The sequence below is a fragment of the Pituophis catenifer genome, unplaced genomic scaffold (assembly GCF_029215685.1).
Source record: "Pituophis catenifer annectens isolate HBS135680 unplaced genomic scaffold, rPitCat1.0.hap2 SCAF_7, whole genome shotgun sequence".
NCBI classification, from domain to species: domain Eukaryota; kingdom Metazoa; phylum Chordata; class Lepidosauria; order Squamata; family Colubridae; genus Pituophis; species Pituophis catenifer.
Window position 1 is genome coordinate 61431041 of NW_027256887.1, and position 21266 is coordinate 61452306.

A 21266-nucleotide genomic window follows, 5' to 3' on the forward strand; every position below is an offset into this window, starting at 1 on the left:
GATATTAGAAATCACTGGATATAAATTACAATTGAAACCAGAATACTATCTATTAAATATCAGGCCAGATAAGATAGGTACGAATATATGGTGTCTGATTGTATATATCACAACTGCAGCAAGAATATGTTTTGCTCAATATTGGAAGGGGAAAGACCTACCGGCTGAAGATTTGATTTTGGGAAAAATTATTAAATATGCGGAAGCTGATAGGTTAACAAAAATTTTGAGAGATCAAAAGGACTCCGCATATTTTCAATGCTGGGACCAATGGTATGCTTGGTTGAATAACAGAATAAAAAGAAGATAATTTTATATCTTATTTGTATATTTTGTCTGAAGTTAATATATTGTGTAAAGCTCCCATCGCGATCTGTATGTGAATAAATACTTTGTTTATAAAGAAAGAAATAAAAAAAAGAGAGAAGGGATGCGGTAGCTAGGGTTTGTGGGAGCAGCCTCTGTAAGGCCGTTCCGTGTGGATGGCAGGTGCATGTGGGGCACATGGGGCATGTTTCCCCCCCCCAAGGAAATGGCGGGGACTAGCTACACAGGTGCTTCAAAGGCCTTATTTTCGGGGGAGGGCTTATTTCAGCACATGCACTCAAAAGGCCAATTGGGCATATTATCTGGAAAGGTCTTTGTTTCGGGGAAACACAGTACAAGTTGTCTGCAGTGTTCAGATTTAAAAAAGATTTGTACAATAAGTGTGCTAGAATAAAATATTAAAAAGTCTAACAAATTCTATTTCAGTTTTATCATTTGTGCTCCAAAAAAAGAATCTACAAAAGCACATCAGTGATGTAGAGAAAATTCATTTACCCTCACTACAAACAAAACCATTTTTTTCAAACAGTAAGAAAATGCATCTATGCAATTGCATGTGTGGCTGAGTGGGTATTTATAGTGAGTAGCCAGTATAAAAGGTTCCTCAACATTCACCCACTCGTTGCCCTTTCTTTTAAATGAAAATAGAATGATTGAAAATTCTTTTTTACCTCTTATTGAAGAGATAGTAAATGTATATGAAACAGCTCATTCTGAATTTCAGCAAAAGATATAAAGATACATGGATTGATTTAGCTTGGTATTACAGAAAAAATAGAGCCTTAGCTTGTATGCTAAAGAACTTCACTTAACATTAGTCAATTTTAAATTTCCTGCTTTGAATTTTGTATGTGCTGTTACTGTCTATATACTTCTACACTACAGCTGAGTTCTTGGTGCTTTGTGAGCTTGTTTTCTTGCAAATGCTTTATTACCAGACTAGGTAATATCATCATTGTTAGTGTGAAGTTTGCTTCCTGTTTATATATATTGTAGCTTACTCTGCCAATGTTGGTAAAGGTGTGGTTTTCCCCTTGGTAGTTCCTGGATTTGAATTTTTCCTTTAAATCAAGTAATAAAATAAATAAAAAGAGAAAACATTGGTAGTGTTGCCACCAATGCTGGGAGGAATCCACAACTACATATATTCTCTTCTATTGAATATTACAGGAGGATTAATGTGGATGGATGTAAATAATTTTTATATTCATGATAAATTTGAAACAGGATCCCAAAGTCTAGTTCGGCTGTCGGCAACACACAGCTGAAAAAGTGATCACATGACCCTGGTACACTGCAGCTGTCATAAATATGAATCAGTTGATAACTGTCTGAATTTTGATCATATGACCATGGGGATGCTGCAACAGTCATAAGAAAAGAAGTTATGCCACTTTTTATAACTTCAAATGGTCACTAGACAAATGGTTAGTAAGTCAACGACTACTGTACAGAGATGCAGTTCTATCCTTAGTTCTAGACATATTATAAAGGTTAAGGTTCACTTTGAGAACATTCTTCTTAGTATCATTAAGTGTTGTAAATGAAGAAGGTAATTACATGATTGATTGTATTTTCTCTTCATATAAATAATATAGAAAAAACCCCAGCATATATTTAAAAAGAGCCACATTGGTTGTGGAGGATTTTATTTTACAACTTTTATACACTGTTACAGACCATTAGAATTTTCTCCTCCAACCCTTATACATTTCAGCCTGGGCAAATGTCCCAAATATTTCATCAAACCTGGGAAGTCAACAGTGCCAAGTGAAGACAAATTTATTATTCAGCTAGCTGATCATAATTGCAGTTTCTACTGATTGGTTTGACACCTAAGGTATATTCCAGGATGAGCAGACTTGGGCTATTGGCTTGACACCATCAGCTGCTGTTGTTGGCTTCCCACTTCCCAGTGATTTAAAACAACGGCCATGTGTTGTACTTCATACTACTGAATCAATATCTTTGTTCTGATTGTTTTACAGACTGAGAGCTGAAAACTAAACCTGCCAGTAGGAAGTTAACACATACAATTTAAGTGAATACTTGTAAGTTTAAGAATACTAAGTTTTCAAATTGAATTTTCCAAGGAAATACAGCTGCCTCACACAATATCATTCACATAGAATGCAAGGTATATTATCCTCAACAGAAAGGAAGAGTAAACACATTTATTTCAGCTTGGATTTTGCACAGATGGCAGTGGCAATTTGTTGTGTTATGAGCCTTTTCATGAAATAGACTTAAATCTTTTTTACATATTTCAGAGAGAAAAAAAATCCCAATTCATCATTGCTTTGTAGGAAATAACAGTTAAAAGACATGAAAGTGAAATAAAAATCAAAATGGCATCTTACTGTCACAGGGATAATTGCTTAAAGCTACATACAATATATATTCAACCTTATAACAATTTTTAAAAATTTAATAAAAGGTTTTTGCAATTTTTAAAAGTAAGATAAATGGGAATGCAAGATACTGGATTCTTCTAATTCTTGCCTCATGATTTGCTTTCCTGCTCTAAACAAACAGCAGACTAAGAGACAAAAGGAAAAATGGAGCAAAGATGGCAAACAATAGGCCTCATAGCAAAGTCTCTAACTGCTTAATGTCTCTGAAGCAGTGGTGGGTTGCCCCTGGTTCGGACCGGTTCACAAGAACCAGTAGTAAAACCAGCGGGAGGCTCTGCCCACTGACCCAGACGTCGTCATAGGTGATCTGTGCATGTGCCGAAGAACGCACAGGCTCATTGGAAACCGGTAGTAAAGGTAAGTAGAACCCACCCTGCTCTAGGTGTTCATCAACTCATGTAGTAGGAAGGTTGAGAATGGAGAAGAATGTATTATGGAAACTATATTATTCACTAAAAAAAGCCAAAAACAAATATTTCCCAGGTTACAATTGCCAGGCACCCAACTTCATCTTTGGCTATAACACAAACTTAAATTAGGCTAATACTGATTCCATTGCCACAGTATATGCCATCTGTAAAAGACAATCTGATCTCAAAATATGAGTTTTTGCACTCTCCATAGCTACAGAATTGGAGCCTACGAAGAGTATCTTAACATAAGCCCTAGAGCTATATTTTGACAGTGACTTTAAAGGAGCATTTTGGGCCTTGCACAACAAAACTAGCAGCTCTGTGTTATTAAATTCATTTTTCCAGGCTTCCAAAATATGCCACTGCTTTACAGATTCCATTCATTAAAATTAACACACCTTTTTAAGTAGCATCCTGAAAAAGAACTGGCTACTTTAATGAGTATCAGGTGATTCTGTGCAAACAAGGACCAAACCTCTTCTTTCAAAAATGTTCTGAAGCATATGTAGCCTTAGTAAGCACCACTTTCAACAGAAAGAATATGGAAGTTTTATGTTCAATTCCCAAGATCTGCAAATTATCTCATTATCCACTCTACCATTTAATGTTGAGAGTGGATATGTGAAACAAGGCAACCCTCAGAATTACATATGTATTGTAGCAATACTTGTTATGGAGGTTTGACAGTTTCATCTCTTAAGAGTACTTCCTGTTTTTTCCCTTGGGGGAAGATGGAAGAAGTACCAGATGATAGCAGCATTAACAAACCATATATTCCCAAGAGATTACACATTCACCATGCCATGCTTGTATCTGCAAAGCAAGAGATACAGCTACTGAAGCTCCTCCCTAAATGTTGTATCATTTCAAAGAATGAGTAGAGATTAAGAAGAGGGTTATATAGGTTAGGTACGGAAGACCACATAGGAGAAAATGTGCTTTATAGTTTCTTGAATACAATTGGATCAAACTGGTTAAATATATAATATGCCATCTCCTTTAAATATAAACAGCATAATATATATTTTTCACTTAAAACTATTTTGCGTTCCTCCAGTAGTGTCATTTCTTCTAATTGCCTGTGCCCAATAGTTTATAGACAAAACCTTCAGGAAGTATCCATACATTTGCCAGCTAGCCAATAATTTGAAGCTCAAGCACTAACGATATGCAGTATTCAGAATTGAAGAGGGCAAAGGTGCTTCAAATTCAAACTGGGCATCTCTGACCATCAATAACAAGTATAGCATATTTGCTCTCTTCAGTTTTGCATATAGTCACCCCTTATCTACTCTTTGTTATAATTTTAAGGCACAACATTTTTGAAGTGTCATAGCACTTATTCAAGAATTTTTATTTCAAGTGTCCTCATCTGTGCCTTAGTGATATTTCCTAATTTCTCAAACAATTAACACATGGACAATTTCAAAAGAAGTGAATATGAAATTTCTCTTCTTACATTCCTCTGCATCAATTACCAATCTGCTACCAGTTTTTCAAACGAGTGTATTGAGGACCTTGTATGTGCTTGTGTAGTGAAGGACTCCAAAGCAGCAAGTCCTAGACAATATGCACAGTTTTCAAAATATGGGGTTATCATCTCTCTGAGTGTCACATAAATTAAAGCAGCATGCTATTTTTTTTTTAAACCCTCCTCTAGACAATATACAGTCAATGTACAGAATTCACAAATATATATCCTGCTACGAATAGTTTTCTTGAAGCTTTTCTGTCAAGAACTTTCAGAATAAAAAGGGGGGAAATAGTCACCAATCAATAGGAACAAACCTTATTATATTTTGGGGGTTCTTAAAATTGTTAGTGACAATTCTACACTTTTGAAATAGGAGGTAAGAATTTTCACTGCAGCAAAGTATTAAGTATTAAGTATTACAGGAAATAGAGCATATGTTGGGACTCCAGCAGCGGATACATCAACAAGAACATTATGGCAAATTGAGCAGATCTTCAAAGTTGCTTCTTCCTTCAATTCCTTGAGTGTAGTGGAACTAGACCAGTAGCACCAAGAAATCTAAAGCCCCCCACTTTTATTGTTAATAACAATAAAAATGCAGAGGCAGACTTGCAAAATAACCAGGGCAAGATGTGCATAGGTCACTCAGAAGTCAAATTATCATGGCAAGTAGTTCTAACACTAACTCATACTTAAGGCAGCGATTACATTTGCAGCAGAAGTTCTGGTTCTGAAAGTGAACAGTACAGAGTATAGCCTAACTCATCTACTTCTTCAGTAGTAAGCTCTGAAAACAAGTTCACCTTGGGATTTAAAGCACTCGGAAGAATTCCTTCTTCCAAATAGCCAATCAGTTTTCTCAATGCCTGAAGAAAACGGTCAGCTATTGCATCTTGTGACCAATCAGTTTCTTCTTGAGTCAGGTGTAATATTACATTGGTAAGCTGGCTGGCAGAAAGACGACGCAGAACTGGGTTCAGTTTACATATGGCCTTGAGGATCTTAAGGCACAAAGAACGGCAACCAGAGTCATCTTGGTCCAAGGCCCGCAGGCGAGCTGTTTCTGCTGGCCGAAGGCTGAGTCGCCATAGATTATCATATTGGGCCAGTCGATGTGGCTTGGTTACCAATACAGAATCACCTAGTGTCACAGATGGTAAAAAGTCTATCAGAAGGTGCCGATCCCGTTCATACTGCACCTCCAAAGTTAGAGATTCTAAGGGTGCGACTGGACGAATCACATAATCTAGGAGGGATCCAATTGCTGGCCAATTGATGGAGCCAGCCACTACTTTCTCAAAGGTACCACAAACAGACTTAGGTGAGAGATAACCTCCCACTACACAGCGGTCCCAATAACTGCTACCACGAGGAAAATACTCTGGGTTTTCCCGACGTACTAGGCAGAAGCCAGGGATGTTCATAATGGTTTCTTCACCCGGAATGCATGACCATAAATTCTGTTCTAGCACAAGAGGAACAATAAGTTGAATGTGATCAGCTGTCACAACCTAGCAGCAGAGAGAAATAAAAGAAAGCATTAAACATCGGAGGACTGGTCCTATCAACTAGCTTACTTGCCTCTCTCCAAATGTTTGCATTTGCATTCTCATAATTAAAGAGTATAATCCAACTAATGTGGCCACCAAGTTGGGAAAAGCTAGGCCAGAAGGAAGGCTGGGAATACTAAGAACACTTCAGTTGTAGTATCAGTGATGTTCAATACAGTATCCTCTTTAGCTATACTAAAGTCATAGAGGCAGCTACAGCAAACTTACAAAATAAATAGGTATTATTTTGAATGACAATAGAAAAGTAGCACATATGGACACCATATGCTAGTCTAAAAATAATATGCTATACTGTAGTTAAATAATTTGAAAATATATTTTGCTGAACAGATGTAGAAAAGACACAGAATACAAAAATGTGGATATTGGCCCCAAAAGGGGCTCTTTTTCTTACACAAGATCAGGTTAGACACACACAAAAATCAAGAGATAACCCTAAGAATATGATAGTGGGATAAATTATCTCTACCAACATTATTCTTGCTGAAGAACATTTAAAACTTTTCATCCATTCAATTTACCTGTAAGTCATCACAGAGGCTACCACTCAGATACATCTCGCGCAGAGGCATGTCTGGCAACTTGGTACGGAGGAAACTGCGTAATTCAGCACAGATATCCACAGCAGCTTGCTTGGCTTTGATTTGTTCTTCTACAGAGATAGCCACCTTTCTCCGATAATAAGCAAACAGTTTTTCTTGCAAGGACATCCGAAGGCGGGATTTTTTCAATTCCACCTGGCTTCTTTTAGCAGGTGATTTATGCTTCATAGATTTGATGGAATCTGTTTGAGTAATACAACAGAGAAAAACTCAAAAAGAGCCAAATATTTCACTGCAAACTGCTTGTGTAAATTGCCTGCACTGAAATTATTCTGTTCTGAACATGTATTTTTTAACAAAACAAAATAGCCTTAGCATAAGGTTTAAGGGAGAAAGTATAAATCCATGGGACAATCCAGAAGCAGACATCTTTTGTTATTTAAAAAAAAAAATCAAATGAGACAAACTACAAAGCCATGCTAATACATTAAATATAGCATAAAGTCAGTTCAATGTGCATATTCTTTCTTTAGACTATTTCTCACCTATTTCAAAATCTGAAGCATCTGTGGGCAGAGTCTGCAGAGAACGGCTAAGATTTGTCTTCATGTCTTGGTTCAGTAATCGTGATGACGACCCAAGCCAGCTTGGTTCCTCCCAGCTTCTCTTTCCTGACTGGCTTAAATGGGTGGGGCTGGCTGGAGCACTGATTGCTCTGTCATACATCTGCAGAGAGTGAAAGTAGAATATTGATTATATGACCTAATAAGACTTAATTTCTCTATTCCCTACTGAATTTTTTCCAACCTCAATAAATCTTGATATTCCTTTACCAACTATATTATTTCTTTTAAACTTGTATTTTGTATTTTAAATGTTATGTCATATAGTATGTCTTATTTTAATTGTGATGCTTCTGACAGAAATAAACATTTCTTACCCGTTTGACAGCCAAGGTAGCAATCCCCAGCATAGCAGCACCTCCCACTCCCAGTACAAGTCGAGCATTGGACAACACAAAATCAATAGCCGTGCCAATCCCATTGTCATCCTTCTTTCCTTTGCGCTCTCCAGCGCCTGCCATTGCTCCTACATAGGAAAAAAACCCAAACAGCATACTGTTCAAAATGTTAGATCGCCATTCAGTGCTTATTTGGTTTTAATTCCATGGACTTTTACTAAGATTATATATTTGAAGCTAAATTTATTTTAAATATATCACCTTAAAACATGTTTTGTAATTCCAATTGTAAAAACCATAATCACAATGCTATTTAATACAATATAAATCAGTAACTAAAACCAAACTCTAATACTAAAAATTTCACTTTCCGTAAAATTAAAATGCAAACTGTATATAGAAAAATATAGAAAAGGCCAAATTGGGGGTGTGGTACAAATCCATGTATAAGGTTATAGTCCAAGAATGGTCTCCAATTAGAACTGAATTCTATATCAGGTTTGCTTTTTAAATATGAAATTATTCTAAACATTAAAGCAACTTCCTCAATTTAATTAGTCATTCTTCCAAAGAAGCAATCTAAGAAGGAAGCATATAAGATCATTGCAGTCATTAATATATTCAAAGGTTGTTCACTATAAACAACCAGAGTTTTAACCTGGGACCTTCCCAAAATGTTCAGCCAAAACAACCACCTTTGGAAAATACCAGGCTGGGTAAGGTTGACTTGAAGTGAGATTTGTTCAAGACCAAGCACTAAAACTCACATTAGTTAATATCTGACATGTGAATAAGACCCTTTCACATTAATAAATTTAAGAGCTATTATGAATAGAATTCCCCAGTAGCAAAGACTAATTTAAAAAAAAGGATTTCATGGTGAAAGGGAATTTCTGAAAAAGGAGTGGCTAAAACATAATTGCAAACAGTCAAGGAGGAAAAAATGTAGATGCAGAAGTTATACTTGCACAAAAAGGTTTGTGAAGATCTGAGAAAAAAATAATACATTTAGATGAAACACACACACACAGGTAGACTAGAACTGTAGAATTATGAAACGATATTTCAATGGATGCCCCTTGCACAAACTGATTTCCAGAATTTAAGGGGAGTCAAAGTAAGAGTTGCCAGTACAGAAATAAAATTTGGATATAAATTTCTCCATCCTCTGTAGTGTAAACATTAATTTTATAGTTATTATTAGCATACATAGTACATTCTTCATTCCAATTTCAAGCATGCTAGAATTTTTTTATTACTATAAATAAAAATTAACTTCCAATTACTCAGATTAGTACTCAGTATTCTAATTACTCAGGCTAGCTTTTTATCTGAATAATGAATAATTAAAATAGCAAACTACATTCTCTCTATATATTTTACCTGAGGCTTAATGCATCTGCAAAAAGAAAGGAGAAATGCTCCCAGGGATATATGTAGGATACTTTGGGAGATTTGTTTTTTACAGATTTGCAGCAAACTTCTGATATTGAAGTCCAGTTCAAATTACTAAATAAATAAAGGGAAGCAAAGAAATATATGACAAGAAAAAAAATTTTTTTTCTAAATAAGGCCTCCAAGTTGGCTGTGCAAAAAAGCCTGGCCCTTTTTAAGATGTCGCTCTTTATCTTCTGGGGACGTAAGGTGCTGGTTCTTGCGAAATTCTTTCCGGATCGAGCTGAGATAGAAATCACGATCAGTGTAGCGCAAGCCACGTCCCTGACGCAACAGGGCACGATAAAGATTTAGCACAGCTTCACGGCTCCACGTTGCCATGGAGGACGAGTTGAAGAACAGTGAACTAAAGACACACAAAACAGAGAAAATGAAGTAATCTCTTTTTTTTTAAAGAATTTATACTTAAGTTATTTCATTAATTCTAAAAGAATGAATAAAATAAATCTAGTCATTAAAATAAATCCAGTAATTCATAGCACTAGTACTATTACTAGCACAGTAGTAACTAATAAAGAAAATAGTGGTCATTACAAAATATTACCTTCATGTACACAATAGGGAGATTAATTTTATACATGACCAACAGCACAATCTGCAATGCTTTCATTTCAAACCCACAAGGATCTTTCGTTCACCAGTTTAGTTTTTACCTATTTAATAGGTAAACACTTGACCTATTTAGCTTTTACCTAGTTAATAGGAAACACTTGACTTCAAGTGGTGAAGTCAAGTGTTTCAAGTCTTTATATGCGTCCCAATTCCTTTCTCAGATATCACAACTTCTCAAGCTTGTGGTGTATTGCATTTTACTGCTCAACATTGGGCAGAATCCTATTTTGTTTCATTGACTTGCTCCCCAAAGTTTTTTTTATTTTTTTACACCTGTGTTATGCGTAGTAATTTAGCCATCATAGAGGAAGGGCCATCCTCAATTAAAGAAGTATCTAGGCTCCACTTAAACCTCCCCACAACGGTAAGGAAATAAGATGCCTCTTTGTAAAAATATACGGACGTTTCCCACAAAGTCGGTTATGAACTCCTCAAGCGAGACCCCAAAAACGAGTAATATGACAAAGCATCCTGTGGTAGAAATCTCCTTCCATAGGAGGAGGAGGAGGAGGAGGAGGGAGCTCAAGAAAAAGAGCGGCAGGTGCCTCATAAAGAAGCTGAAAGGCCATCAGGGGAATCTAGAAAGAGAGCAAACATTTCCTCCTTCACCAATACCCTCTTCACTACTCCGAACTGGGTCTCACGCACGGGGGAAACCTAAGGAGGGCCGCGGAGGGGCCAGTGGAAGGATTTCGGAGGCGCTGCGACTCACCCGTGAGAGGGCGGGAAATCCGTCAAATCGGCGGCGACAATAAAAGAAACGGACTCGACTTTCGATCCCTCGGAGCGAATCCGCCGCGCTTCAGAGCTCTCAACCCCGCCTCTTCCCGTAACCGGCAGAGTTCCCAGGGTCAAGCAACAATATGGCCCCTTTGCTTCCGGGGCATGGGTGTTTTTACCATAGAAATCTTGCCTTCCGAAGGGAAGGAACGGTTCCGCAAAAAAAAGTCTCCGCGGCTACTCCGTCGATGTGCGAGAAGCGGGAGGCGGTGTGTGGGTGGTGTGCAATTGGGACGGGAGGGAGGGAGGAATGCCTCAGACCTCTGGAAGAATGTCCGTTTCAGATGACCGGGTCAAGGAGGCAAAAACCCGGGCGAAGGGTTGCGTTTTTCTGTCTTTGCTGCAGTCTAGCGCAGGGGCCTCCAACCTTGGCAACTTTAAGACTTGTGGACTTCAACTCCCAGAGTTCCTCAGCCAGAAACGCTGGCTCAGGAATTCTGGGAGTTGAAGTCCACAAGTCTTAAAAGTTGCTAAGATTGGAGGCCCCTGGTCTAGCGGTCGTCCGGATAGTTCGAAATTTCACTCAACTTCTCCCTCGAGAGGCGTAAAAAATACAACCGCCCGCATTCCCAGCTGCCCGACCAGGGTTTTCTACCTTACAAAGTTGACTTTGCATCGCCTTCTTGGAATTCCCATTTTTGAACGCCCCAAACCCAGACATTACTCAAATAATAACAAGGATTTCCCTCTTTGATGCCATGGCTTGGGGTCGTCTGGAGTTTTCCAAGTCAAATGGACTTTCCCAGGTTTACTGTTGGTTCGTCCGGTTTAATGTTTGTTGTCACACAGGACAAAAAAACATAGATCTGATGGACTTAAGCTGCAGAGGAATAAAAACAAGGTGAACATTACGATGAATTTCTTAGGAACGTTTCTATTGATTTGTAATTGGAGCCAATTATCTGCTTTAGTAGGTTCAGTATATAAAAAATATTGTAGGTCTGGATTTATTTTATTGGGTAAAAAGTGGATTCAGTGGTCTACATTAGCAGTTCTCAAATATTTTGGTCTCTGCAGCTAAAGTCCATCAGGTCACCTTTACATTCTTAAAAACATTTGAGGACTCCAGACAGCTTTTGCTTCTGTGGGATATATCTGTTGATATTTTATTTAATAATTTAAAACAGACATTTTAGAACATTTATTAGTCTTCACTGACCCCATGAAAGGGTCTCGAGGACCCCCAGAACCACTGGCCTATGGGATTCTTTTCTAATTCTTGACAATTGCATTTTAGCTATGTAAGCTCAGCCTCTGCAAACTGAGAAACATTGGAATTGGCCAAAAGTTTCTTTTTCTTCACAATTTAAGCAGTAATCAAATAGATTCTGAATCCAACTTGTCTGGGAGTAACTCAGTAAAATCTAAATTTTTTTACTACCGGTTCTGTGGGCGTGGCTTGGTGGGCGTGGCAGGGGAAGGATGCTGCAAAATCTCCATTCCCTCCCCATTCCTGGGGGAAGGATATTGCAAAATCTCCATTCCCACCCCACTCTGGAGCCAGCCAGAAGTGGTATTTGCCGGTTCTCCGAACTACTCAAAATTTCTGCTGCCAGTTCTCCAAACTGCTCAAAATTTCTCCTACGGTTCTCCAGAACCTGTCAGAACCTGCTGGATTTCACCCCTGGAGTAACTCCTTTGAATTCACTGCCTATAGGACTGAATTGTCAGCCATGTACCTAATACCTGCAATCTGACATAACTATACTCACACTATGAAGTGCAAATGTTACCAGGAAATTCGTTAGGGCGTTCAGTATTAGTAATACCGGTACATATTCAACCTTTGAGAAAACTAGTCAGCACAAAAAGTCAACAAGGAAGTCTTATTTCTTTTTATAATAATCATCAATAAGTTGAATGTTGGGAGAGCATACGCATAGGAATTCGAAGAAAGAATGTTTATAGATCAAAAATTTGTATTGGAATGAAACTCAAGTTTGCTTTGTAGAGAGTCAGTAGGAGGATTTCTGAGGTACACATGAAGCACTTTTTTTGCTGGTGGTAGATTAGGGAGCTTGCTTGAATCAAATCAACAGCGCCACCTTTTGGCTGATTTATGGACAAAACATTTTCAGAACAAATTAAGAGAACATAAACATGCAGTAGAAAGAGGCATGTACTCCACTTGCTTTTTGGTGCAGAAACTGACAAAATATTAAGGGTATCTTACAACATTGGGAATATAGGATTTTATAGAACTAGACCTTCCCTGGTACTAAGAAGGAAAGATTTTCCCATTTAGTTTTACTCCTTGTGGAAATGACAAAGACTTTAATTGAGCATACTTTAATTCTATTCTCATTAGGACTAAAATGCAGCAAAAGTAGGATATATAGTTTTTTCTTTCCAAAATTAAGAATGTGAACTTCTTTCTGAAAATGTCCATCATGTGAATTTTATTTAAATAGAGTGCAACACATTCCTTCCCAAGATGTCTCTGCATAAGGGGTGCTGGACATTAAACAGACGCAGAAGGCACCAGAGTGAGAAATGATGCCAAGGCCTAGAGAATTGCTTACTTTTACTAGAGAACATACCTATGGAAAATTTTGAACAGCTTCCAAATCTATAAATATGAAAACCTTCTGTGGGGCAGAATTTTTGTAAAGACCAACCAAAATGTCAGAAAAGAGAGTATAAGCTTCATAGACCACCAGAATTCTGTTCGTGTTATCCTCAAAAGGGGAAGGGAAATAGGGAACAAATTTAGCAAACTTTAACCAGAGTTTGCTGCCAGGTGTTCTAAAGTTCAAAGACAGTTTCAAAACTCTAAAATGAATTCATTAGTAAAAGAGACAAAGAATAAGACAGTGTCTTATAAATGTATGCTGGGTTAAAAGTACTCAAAAATATGGAAGATGAATACTCGTGCTATTTTAGGTAATCTTAAAGCAGGAATAGGCACTTTCCCATTGAGTGGCATGCCAGAGGTCTTACTGAAAGAAATAGTTTGGACTAGAACAAAATTGCATGTTATTTAATTTGTGTAAATTTATCTAAAACTATTAAATACAGTTAATATTAACCTTTGTGCATTGGATAATTTACAAGCATAAATTTTGTTGCAATTTTTGGAGGGTCTCCGTCACTGGTGGGATTCAAATAATTTTGTTGCAATATTTTCAGGATCAGACTCAATAAAGATAATAGAAGTTAGAGATTTAAATATATTTCTCTTTAATCATAATAGGCATTCTATATTCGCTGAATATTCAAGATAGAAGCAAGGAAAATGGGGAGGATGGCTCCTTATATATACAAGGGGTGGAGCCAGGAATGGGAGTGGTAAATTATGAATACATTAAAGTCCAAAGAATAAGTTAACCCCTGATGTTCCATATATACATTATTTACATATTAGAGAATAAGGCATTTACATCTGACAAATCCCCCTCTAAATGCCGGTTCGTTATACAACACCAGTTACATTCAGATTCAGGACAATATAATACATATAATTTAGAAGTTAAATATTTGTGTTGTTTAGAAGGTAAGGGTTTTGTTAATATATCAGCTAATTGTTCAGAAGTATCACAATGTATTGCTTTGATGAATCCGTCTTGAGATAGTTGTCTCACGTGCTTAAATTTTATATCAATATGCCTGGACCTTTGTCCAATTGCATCGGATCTAGATATTTCAATGGCCGCTTTATTGTCTTCATGCATAATAAATGGTAAAGTAGGTTTCTTCCAAACATCTGTGATCAAATCATTGAACCATACAAGGTTATTTGCAGCTTTAGACAAGCAAACATATTCCGCTTCTGTGGTAGAAGTGGCTACCAGTTCTTGTTTACCAGTATACCAGTAAACTGGACAATCGTTCAATAGAAAAACATAACCAGAGGTACTCTTTCTGCATGATGTATCACCAGCCCAATCTGCATCAGCATAACAAGTAATTTTTGGTTCTTTGTCATTATTTGGTTCCAATATTAAACAAAAATCTAATGTACTTTTCAGATATCTTAAAATTCTTTTGACAGCTTCCCAATGATACAAGGTTGGTTTGCTAACATATCTTGACAATAAATTGAGAGGTAATGCAATATCTGGCCTAGTCCAATTAGATATATAAAGGAGTGAACCTATAACTGATCTGTAAAATGTGTTGTCTTTAAACTCAGGGGAAGATTCATCAGTGTTTCTAAGAAAATCAGTTTGCATAGGTGTGTCACATGTTTTGGCATTATTTAAGTTACATTTGTTTAGGAGTTCAATGATTTTATCTTTCTGAGTAAGTTTGAATCCCCTTTTAGTTTTGTTAATTTGTACACCAAGGTATTTATTCACTCTACCTAGTGATTTCAATGAGAAATGTTCGTTTAACTTATTTACAAAGATTTCCCTGCTCTCTTTATGCTTTCCAATATATAAAATATCATCCACATAAATTAATACAAATTCAATATGATCATTACTCTTTTTTACAAAGAAACAGTTATCAGCAGTGGTGGCGTTGAAATCCATGGTCTTAAGTACTTTTACCAAACAATCGTACCATCTTTTGCCAGATTGCTTCAATCCGTACAGACTCTTATTTAATAACCAAATTTCGTTCTTATTAGTGTATTGACTGTGTGGTGCTCTTACATATATTTCCTTATCTAATTTTGCGTGTAAGTATGCAGTCTGTATGTCATATTGAAACACGTCCAGATTGAGTGCAGATGCTACTACAAGAGCTGTTTTGACACTCTCTGTTCTCACTGTTGGTGAATAAGTGTCAGTATAGTCTTCTGGATATTTTTGTGCATAACCTTGTGCAACTAGTCTGGCCTTGTATAAGGTATTACCTCCTTCTAAATTCTTAATTTTATAAATCCACCTGGTACCTATAATTGTTTTATCCTTAGGTGCGATCGCAGGTGTGAATACATTTAATCCTTGTAAACTTTCCATCTCTTTTTCCATAGCTAGTTCCCATTTTTCTCTTTCTTCACGGGGAAGTTTCAATACTTCCTCATATGTATTAGGTGTTATTTGTTCTCCATCCATATGCATTATGTAATCTTTGTATTTATTTGGTATTTGGTTTCTATTGTTTCTAATATTTCTTTCAGGTTTGCTATGGTTGTCATGCAAATATCTGGCTTCCTTTTTTGTTAATGTGTCTGTCTTTATTTTATGCTGACTATTTGTCCAAGTTTTGGTTTTGTTCTTACTTTTGTTAATATTTTGATTTTCTGTTGTTCCTTCCTCGCAAGATATATTATCTTTGCTTTTATTAGGAAATATTTCATTAAGGTGCAATTTAGACCAATTGGCCTGCTCATGGAACACAGCTGTTCTGGATACTATAAATTTGTTATTATTATCAATGAATCTGTACCCTTTGGTTCCAGTTTCGTATCCCATGAATCTTAATCTCCTGGATACGTTTTCTCCCTTTCTCCTCAATTGTTTAGGTATGTGTACGTCTGCAGTAACTCCAAATATGTGCATGTGTGCTAATTTGGGTTTTCTATTGTACATCACCTCATATGGTGTCTTATTCACAATACTGGACCATGTTCTATTTTGAGTGTAATTTGAATAATGTAAGGCTTCTGACCAAAATTGTTTGCCTAAACCAGCATCCTCTAATGTGCATCTAATCATGGTTTGTAGTGTGGAATTCTTTCTCTCTGCAATCCCATTTTGAAATGCAGAAAATGGATTGGACGTGAAATGTAGCATCCCTCTATCCTTTAACCATTGGGAGAATTCTTTAGACATGAATTCACATCCCCTATCTGTCATAATTTGTTTTATTCTGATATTATGCTGTGTTTCTATGCGTTTGTAGAATTCCTTAAATTTCTGAAAGGTTTCATCCTTGTGCTTTAATGTGTAAACAAAACCATAGCGACTATAATCATCCACTATTGTTAGGAAGTAACGTTTTCTATAGGTAATTGATGGAGTTAATGGACCAACTAAGTCCATATGTACCAAATCAAAAATATTGTTAGTTGATCTGTTAGATTTTTTTGGTCTGGGACTGGTTTTTAGTTTGGTGGATTTACATACTGAGCATTCCAAATAATTTTCACAATTTTTTATTTTGACACCTTCTGCGTGTTCAGTCATTTTTTGTACTACGGGAAAGCTTGCATGTCCTAACTTCCTATGTAAGATGTGAGCACACTCATCATGAATTGGTTTACCTATTTTTGGTTTCTTCTCATTGTGTGTATTTTTGTTATCATGAGTTATTTTACATTCATCATTGTCACTGTTACTGACATTTTCATCATCTGCTTCAATACAATCTTCCATATTTGAATCAATGTTATGTAACCATCTTTCTTTGGTTATCAGATAGGGTAGACCCCCTTTTATCATCACAGTACCTACATTTGTTTTGTTCTTTTCTATAGTTGCTTTCCCCTTTGAGAAAACTATATTGATGTCAGATTCTCTGCTTAGTTTTATAGCACTCAGTATGTTGTGAGGTATTTCTGGGATTAATAATACCCCCTCTATTTTCCCTAAACCAGGCAAGGTCACATTTCCTCTGCCTAATACTTGAACCTTTTCTTGATTAGCTACCTTTATCACAAACTTATCTTCTGTAAATGAAGATAATATACTTTTGTTGTTAGTGGTGTGATTTGTTGCACCAGAATCAATAAGCCAATTATTGTTCTCATCTTGTTGTGTTCTGGTGCTGTCTTGTTTATTTAGCCCATTTAGTGACCCAGATTTTCTCTCTTTTGAATTTTCTCTACCCCCTCTACTTTCTCTGTAATTTGGTGGACTTCTATATTTGTGTCTATCTGTGGAAGATTGTCTGTAATTGTATTTGCTCCTATATTCTGGCCTATGTCTCTCCCTTGGGACTTTGGGACAGTCTCTTCTACTGTGTTCCCTGGATCCACAATTGTGGCATCTAAAGGCCTCATTATATTTATCTTGAAAGACTACTTTCCTAAAAGATTTGTGTTCTGTTTGGTTACTGGAACGATTTTTTCTTGAATTGTCTTCTGCTATCAATTTGTTAGATAGACTTTCTATTGATAAATATCCCAAATTAATGGTATCTAAGTGTGACATAAAGCTATCCCATGATGGATCAAGTGAATTGATAATAACACTTTTCATTGTTTGATCTGAAATCACTTCCCCCCTCAATTGCAGCTCAGCTCTTATTTTGTTTAGATTTATCAAATGCTCACTTATAGAAACCCCTGGTTTCACTCTAGAAGAAAAGAAATCCTTAGACATTCTTGTGGTTGTGGCTACGCTATCGCTGTGAAATAGATTAAACATGCATTGAATTATTTCTGATACAGTTAGGTTTGGTTTGATGCTATGATACATTGCAGGAGACACGCTAGAAATTATTATGAAAAATGCTCTATGATGTAAACAATCTATTTTTAAAGTCCAAGGTCTTCTTGGAGGACTAGTTATAAAGAATAGTAAATTTTCTTTCATGTAAATAACCTGAAGCTGTTGGTACCACTCTTGTAAATTAATGCCATCAACTCTAAGTTTTGGGAAGTCACTGGGTAAGTTCCCCACATTATTTTGTCCATTACTTACAACCTGAGGCAGTCCGTGGTCTCTCAAGTGCAGGAAATTACAGAACGGCATTGGGATGCTTGTAACGAGTCTGCGCGGTTCTCTGGCCAGTTCAAGTCTTTCGGGGCCGTCTACGTAGTTTTGCACATGCGCGTTGCTCATTTCTTCCTTGGCGCCGTTGTGGAAGGTTCTCTCCATTTCAGCTCTCTCGATCTGCTCCTCTTCAGATGAGTCGGTCTCTGGCTCGGTTTTTGGGGCTTTGGTGATGGCGACGGTTCTTCTCTTTCTCTTGTGTGCGCTGGCACTCGATTCTGTCTGCGGTGTAGGACGGAATCGGCATGGCTCTCTGGGCTCGGGTGTCGTCGTTTTCGAAGTCAGGATGGGAGCGTGCAGGTCTTGAGTTGTCGGTTTGATTTCTTGCTTCTTCGTTGATGTCTTGGAAATTTTCAATCTTGGCCCAAAAGCAGCAAAAAGCGTTTTCATTGCTGACTTTACTTGAGACTTTGTTAAATCGTCTTCACTTTCTGATTTTGGTTCATCTGAAGAGTTTGAGACTTCTTTTTCACTTTCTTCGTCTGATAGCGTTTTTCGCGCCAGAAATTTTGAACTGAGCGTTTTGATTGGCTCTGCTTCACTCTCTTTTGAAGTTCGTTGAAACCAAGATGGCTGCCATTCAAAATTTCGCGCGAGGTCACATCTTTTCTTTTTTACAACTATTTTCTCAGTAGTCATTTCACTCACAGTTTTTTGATCTTTGGGTTTTTCTTTAATGACGTTTTTCTCTCTCGCTGCTCCGCTGTTCCTCAGCATCTCCTGGAGGTCCGCGATGAGGCTTTCATCATTCTTTTGGCTTTTTAGTATCTTTAATATCTCTGACCTGAGTTCGTTATTTTCTATCTCAATTTCTTCCTGGTCGTTATTTTCACTCATCAGTTCTTCTTCTTCAGTGGTGTATTCTTCGGATTCTCTCGAAATCGCATTAGTGGATTCGTTGATCATCTCTTGATCAGTTTCTATTTCTTTGCTGTAGGCCCTGGTGTTGGGCCTATCTTTCTTGGACATTTTTAATTACTTATTGAGTCAATTAACCATCCTCTGCTACCAGCTTGTTGCAATATTTTCAGGATCAGACTCAATAAAGATAATAGAAGTTAGAGATTTAAATATATTTCTCTTTAATCATAATAGGCATTCTATATTCGCTGAATATTCAAGATAGAAGCAAGGAAAATGGGGAGGATGGCTCCTTATATATACAAGGGGTGGAGCCAGGAATGGGAGTGGTAAATTATGAATACATTAAAGTCCAAAGAATAAGTTAACCCCTGATGTTCCATATATACATTATTTACATATTAGAGAATAAGGCATTTACATCTGACAAATTTAATTATCGGTTCTCTGCCTTAATGACTGGCTGGGTAGTCGTGGCTGGGTGGTCATGTGACTAGGTGGGTGTGGCCAACTTGATGTCACTCATCACACCCAGCCTTGATTCCCAGCCACTCGCCTCAAAGGCAGAGGTGGGATTCAGCCAGTTCGGACCAATTCAGGCTAATCCCATCACTGGCTGGCCCCGCCCCTGCCCATTTTTTGGCCCATTTTGAAGTCCACAAGTCTTAAAATTGCCAAGGTTGGATACCTCTGAGCTAGATGTTCTGGTAGATGAGTGTTTTTCAAATTTGGCAACTTTTAAGATGTGTAGACTTCAAGTTCCAGAATGCTGTCCCGGCAATTCTGGAAGTCCACACATTTTAGGATTGCAAGTTTGAAAAACCCTGTCAAAAATGGACAAATTAAGATCCTTTTTAGGGATCTCTCCTTTTAAAAAAATATATTACAGATTATCCTGAGCAGCATATCTATGAAGGAGAACTCTAATAGAAACATGCTTTATGCATAAAAATATAGAAAGGCATCTAAGGATCACTAATCTCCCTACCTTCATGGACCATAATTTATGAGAAGTTTGCAATGATCTCAACAAATGTTTTCCTCAGCTCTGCTTTGCCTGAATATGCAATATCTATGCTCTGTCATTGAGCTGTGATCATTCTGGTCCTAAAAATAGACACAAAGTTCTTCCAATCATAAAACTATCCACCTCTGTCTTTAATTATATTCTGGAATACTCAGATAATGAGGAAAAGCTGAGCAGGAGAGATACATGGACAGACATTATTATTGATCTGATTTATCCTAGAACTGTTATCACTGGAAAAAAGGGATTTTTACACTGATACTTAAGATTCCTTCCCTACCCCACCTCATTACTGATGTACTGATATGAGAGAAAGGTCCAAGTGGGTGGAAGGATTTTTGATCCTCTTTCAAGCTTATTTTCTCAGAATTGGTTCTAAAACTGGACGTAAAGTTTATTAGTACAGAAATTGTAATTGGAACAGAAGGAAGCAGGGGACTTTAGGAAGACAACATTCTGGCAATTTAAGTTTTTGATGAAATTTTCTTGTTTTCCTTATTTTCATATCTTGGCTTTAAATCAACCCAAAGACATTACATTTGTTCAACATAATCTATATATGGGGTATGAGAAAAAATGATATATTTTTTTCACAAAGTTTTGCTATAGTCCAGGTGTTACTGTCCTTATAGTGTAATTTTATACTATTTTGTATGGTTGTGTAATAATCCAAATTCAGAAGGGGAAATATGCTTTAGGGTAAAGGCTCACTTTGTGTTTGCCAGCAAATGTTTAAAAGATTTGTGCAGCAGGGCAGGAAAAAGCACAATGGATGTGAGGTATTGAGAGGTCTGAAGTGTATGCCCACACATGCTATGAATTCCTCTTCCCCTTTCAAATCCAGATTGTTGTACAGCTTCAAGAGAGGTAATTGAAGATTTGAAATCTTCATTTTTCAGCTGGTTTTTGGACCTTTTTCAGTCCATTTTTTGGGCATTTTCAGCCAGCATTTAGGCCGTTTTGGATGTTTGGTAGTAGTAAATAAATAGGAAAATTGTACCTTGTTGAGGCCTTTGACTCAATTTCCCTCTCTATTTATTTACTACTACCGAACATCCAAAACGGCTAAAAATGGTAGAAAAGCGGCCTGAAAAAGGTCCAAAAAATGGCCTGAAAAACGGGTGGGGGCACGGCCAGCCAGTGATGGGATTAGCCGGTTCACCGAACTGGGCAGAGTTTTAACAACTAGTTCGCCTGAACCGGTCCGAATCGTCTGAATCCC

At 37.2% G+C, this 21266-nt stretch overlaps 2 protein-coding genes across 3 annotated transcripts; both read right to left on the reverse strand.

Annotated features, from left to right (window-relative positions):
- Positions 1–1941: 1941 nt before the first annotated feature.
- MIEF1 (mitochondrial elongation factor 1) lies at positions 1942–9174 on the reverse strand. Of its 2 annotated transcripts, XM_070947476.1 has the most exons (5): positions 9086–9174; positions 7682–7830; positions 7287–7467; positions 6721–6983; positions 1942–6139 (listed from the first exon to the last, which is right to left on the reverse strand). In XM_070947476.1, exons 2-5 carry the CDS (start codon positions 7823–7825, stop codon positions 5333–5335), a joined length of 1395 nt encoding a protein of 464 aa, XP_070803577.1. In that variant the 5' UTR covers positions 7826–7830; positions 9086–9174; the 3' UTR covers positions 1942–5332. The 2 variants fall into 2 exon arrangements, with proteins under 2 accessions (XP_070803577.1, XP_070803576.1); XM_070947475.1 differs by lacking the exon at positions 9086–9174 and having other exon boundaries at positions 7682–7949.
- A 91-nt stretch (positions 9175–9265) lies between these two features.
- On the reverse strand, positions 9266–10574 carry MIURF (mitochondrial elongation factor 1 upstream open reading frame). The gene is made up of 2 exons (XM_070947477.1): positions 10482–10574; positions 9266–9503 (listed from the first exon to the last, which is right to left on the reverse strand). The coding sequence occupies exon 2, from the start codon at positions 9476–9478 to the stop codon at positions 9266–9268; it is 213 nt and encodes a 70-aa protein (XP_070803578.1). The 5' UTR covers positions 9479–9503; positions 10482–10574.
- Positions 10575–21266: the final 10692 nt, after the last annotated feature.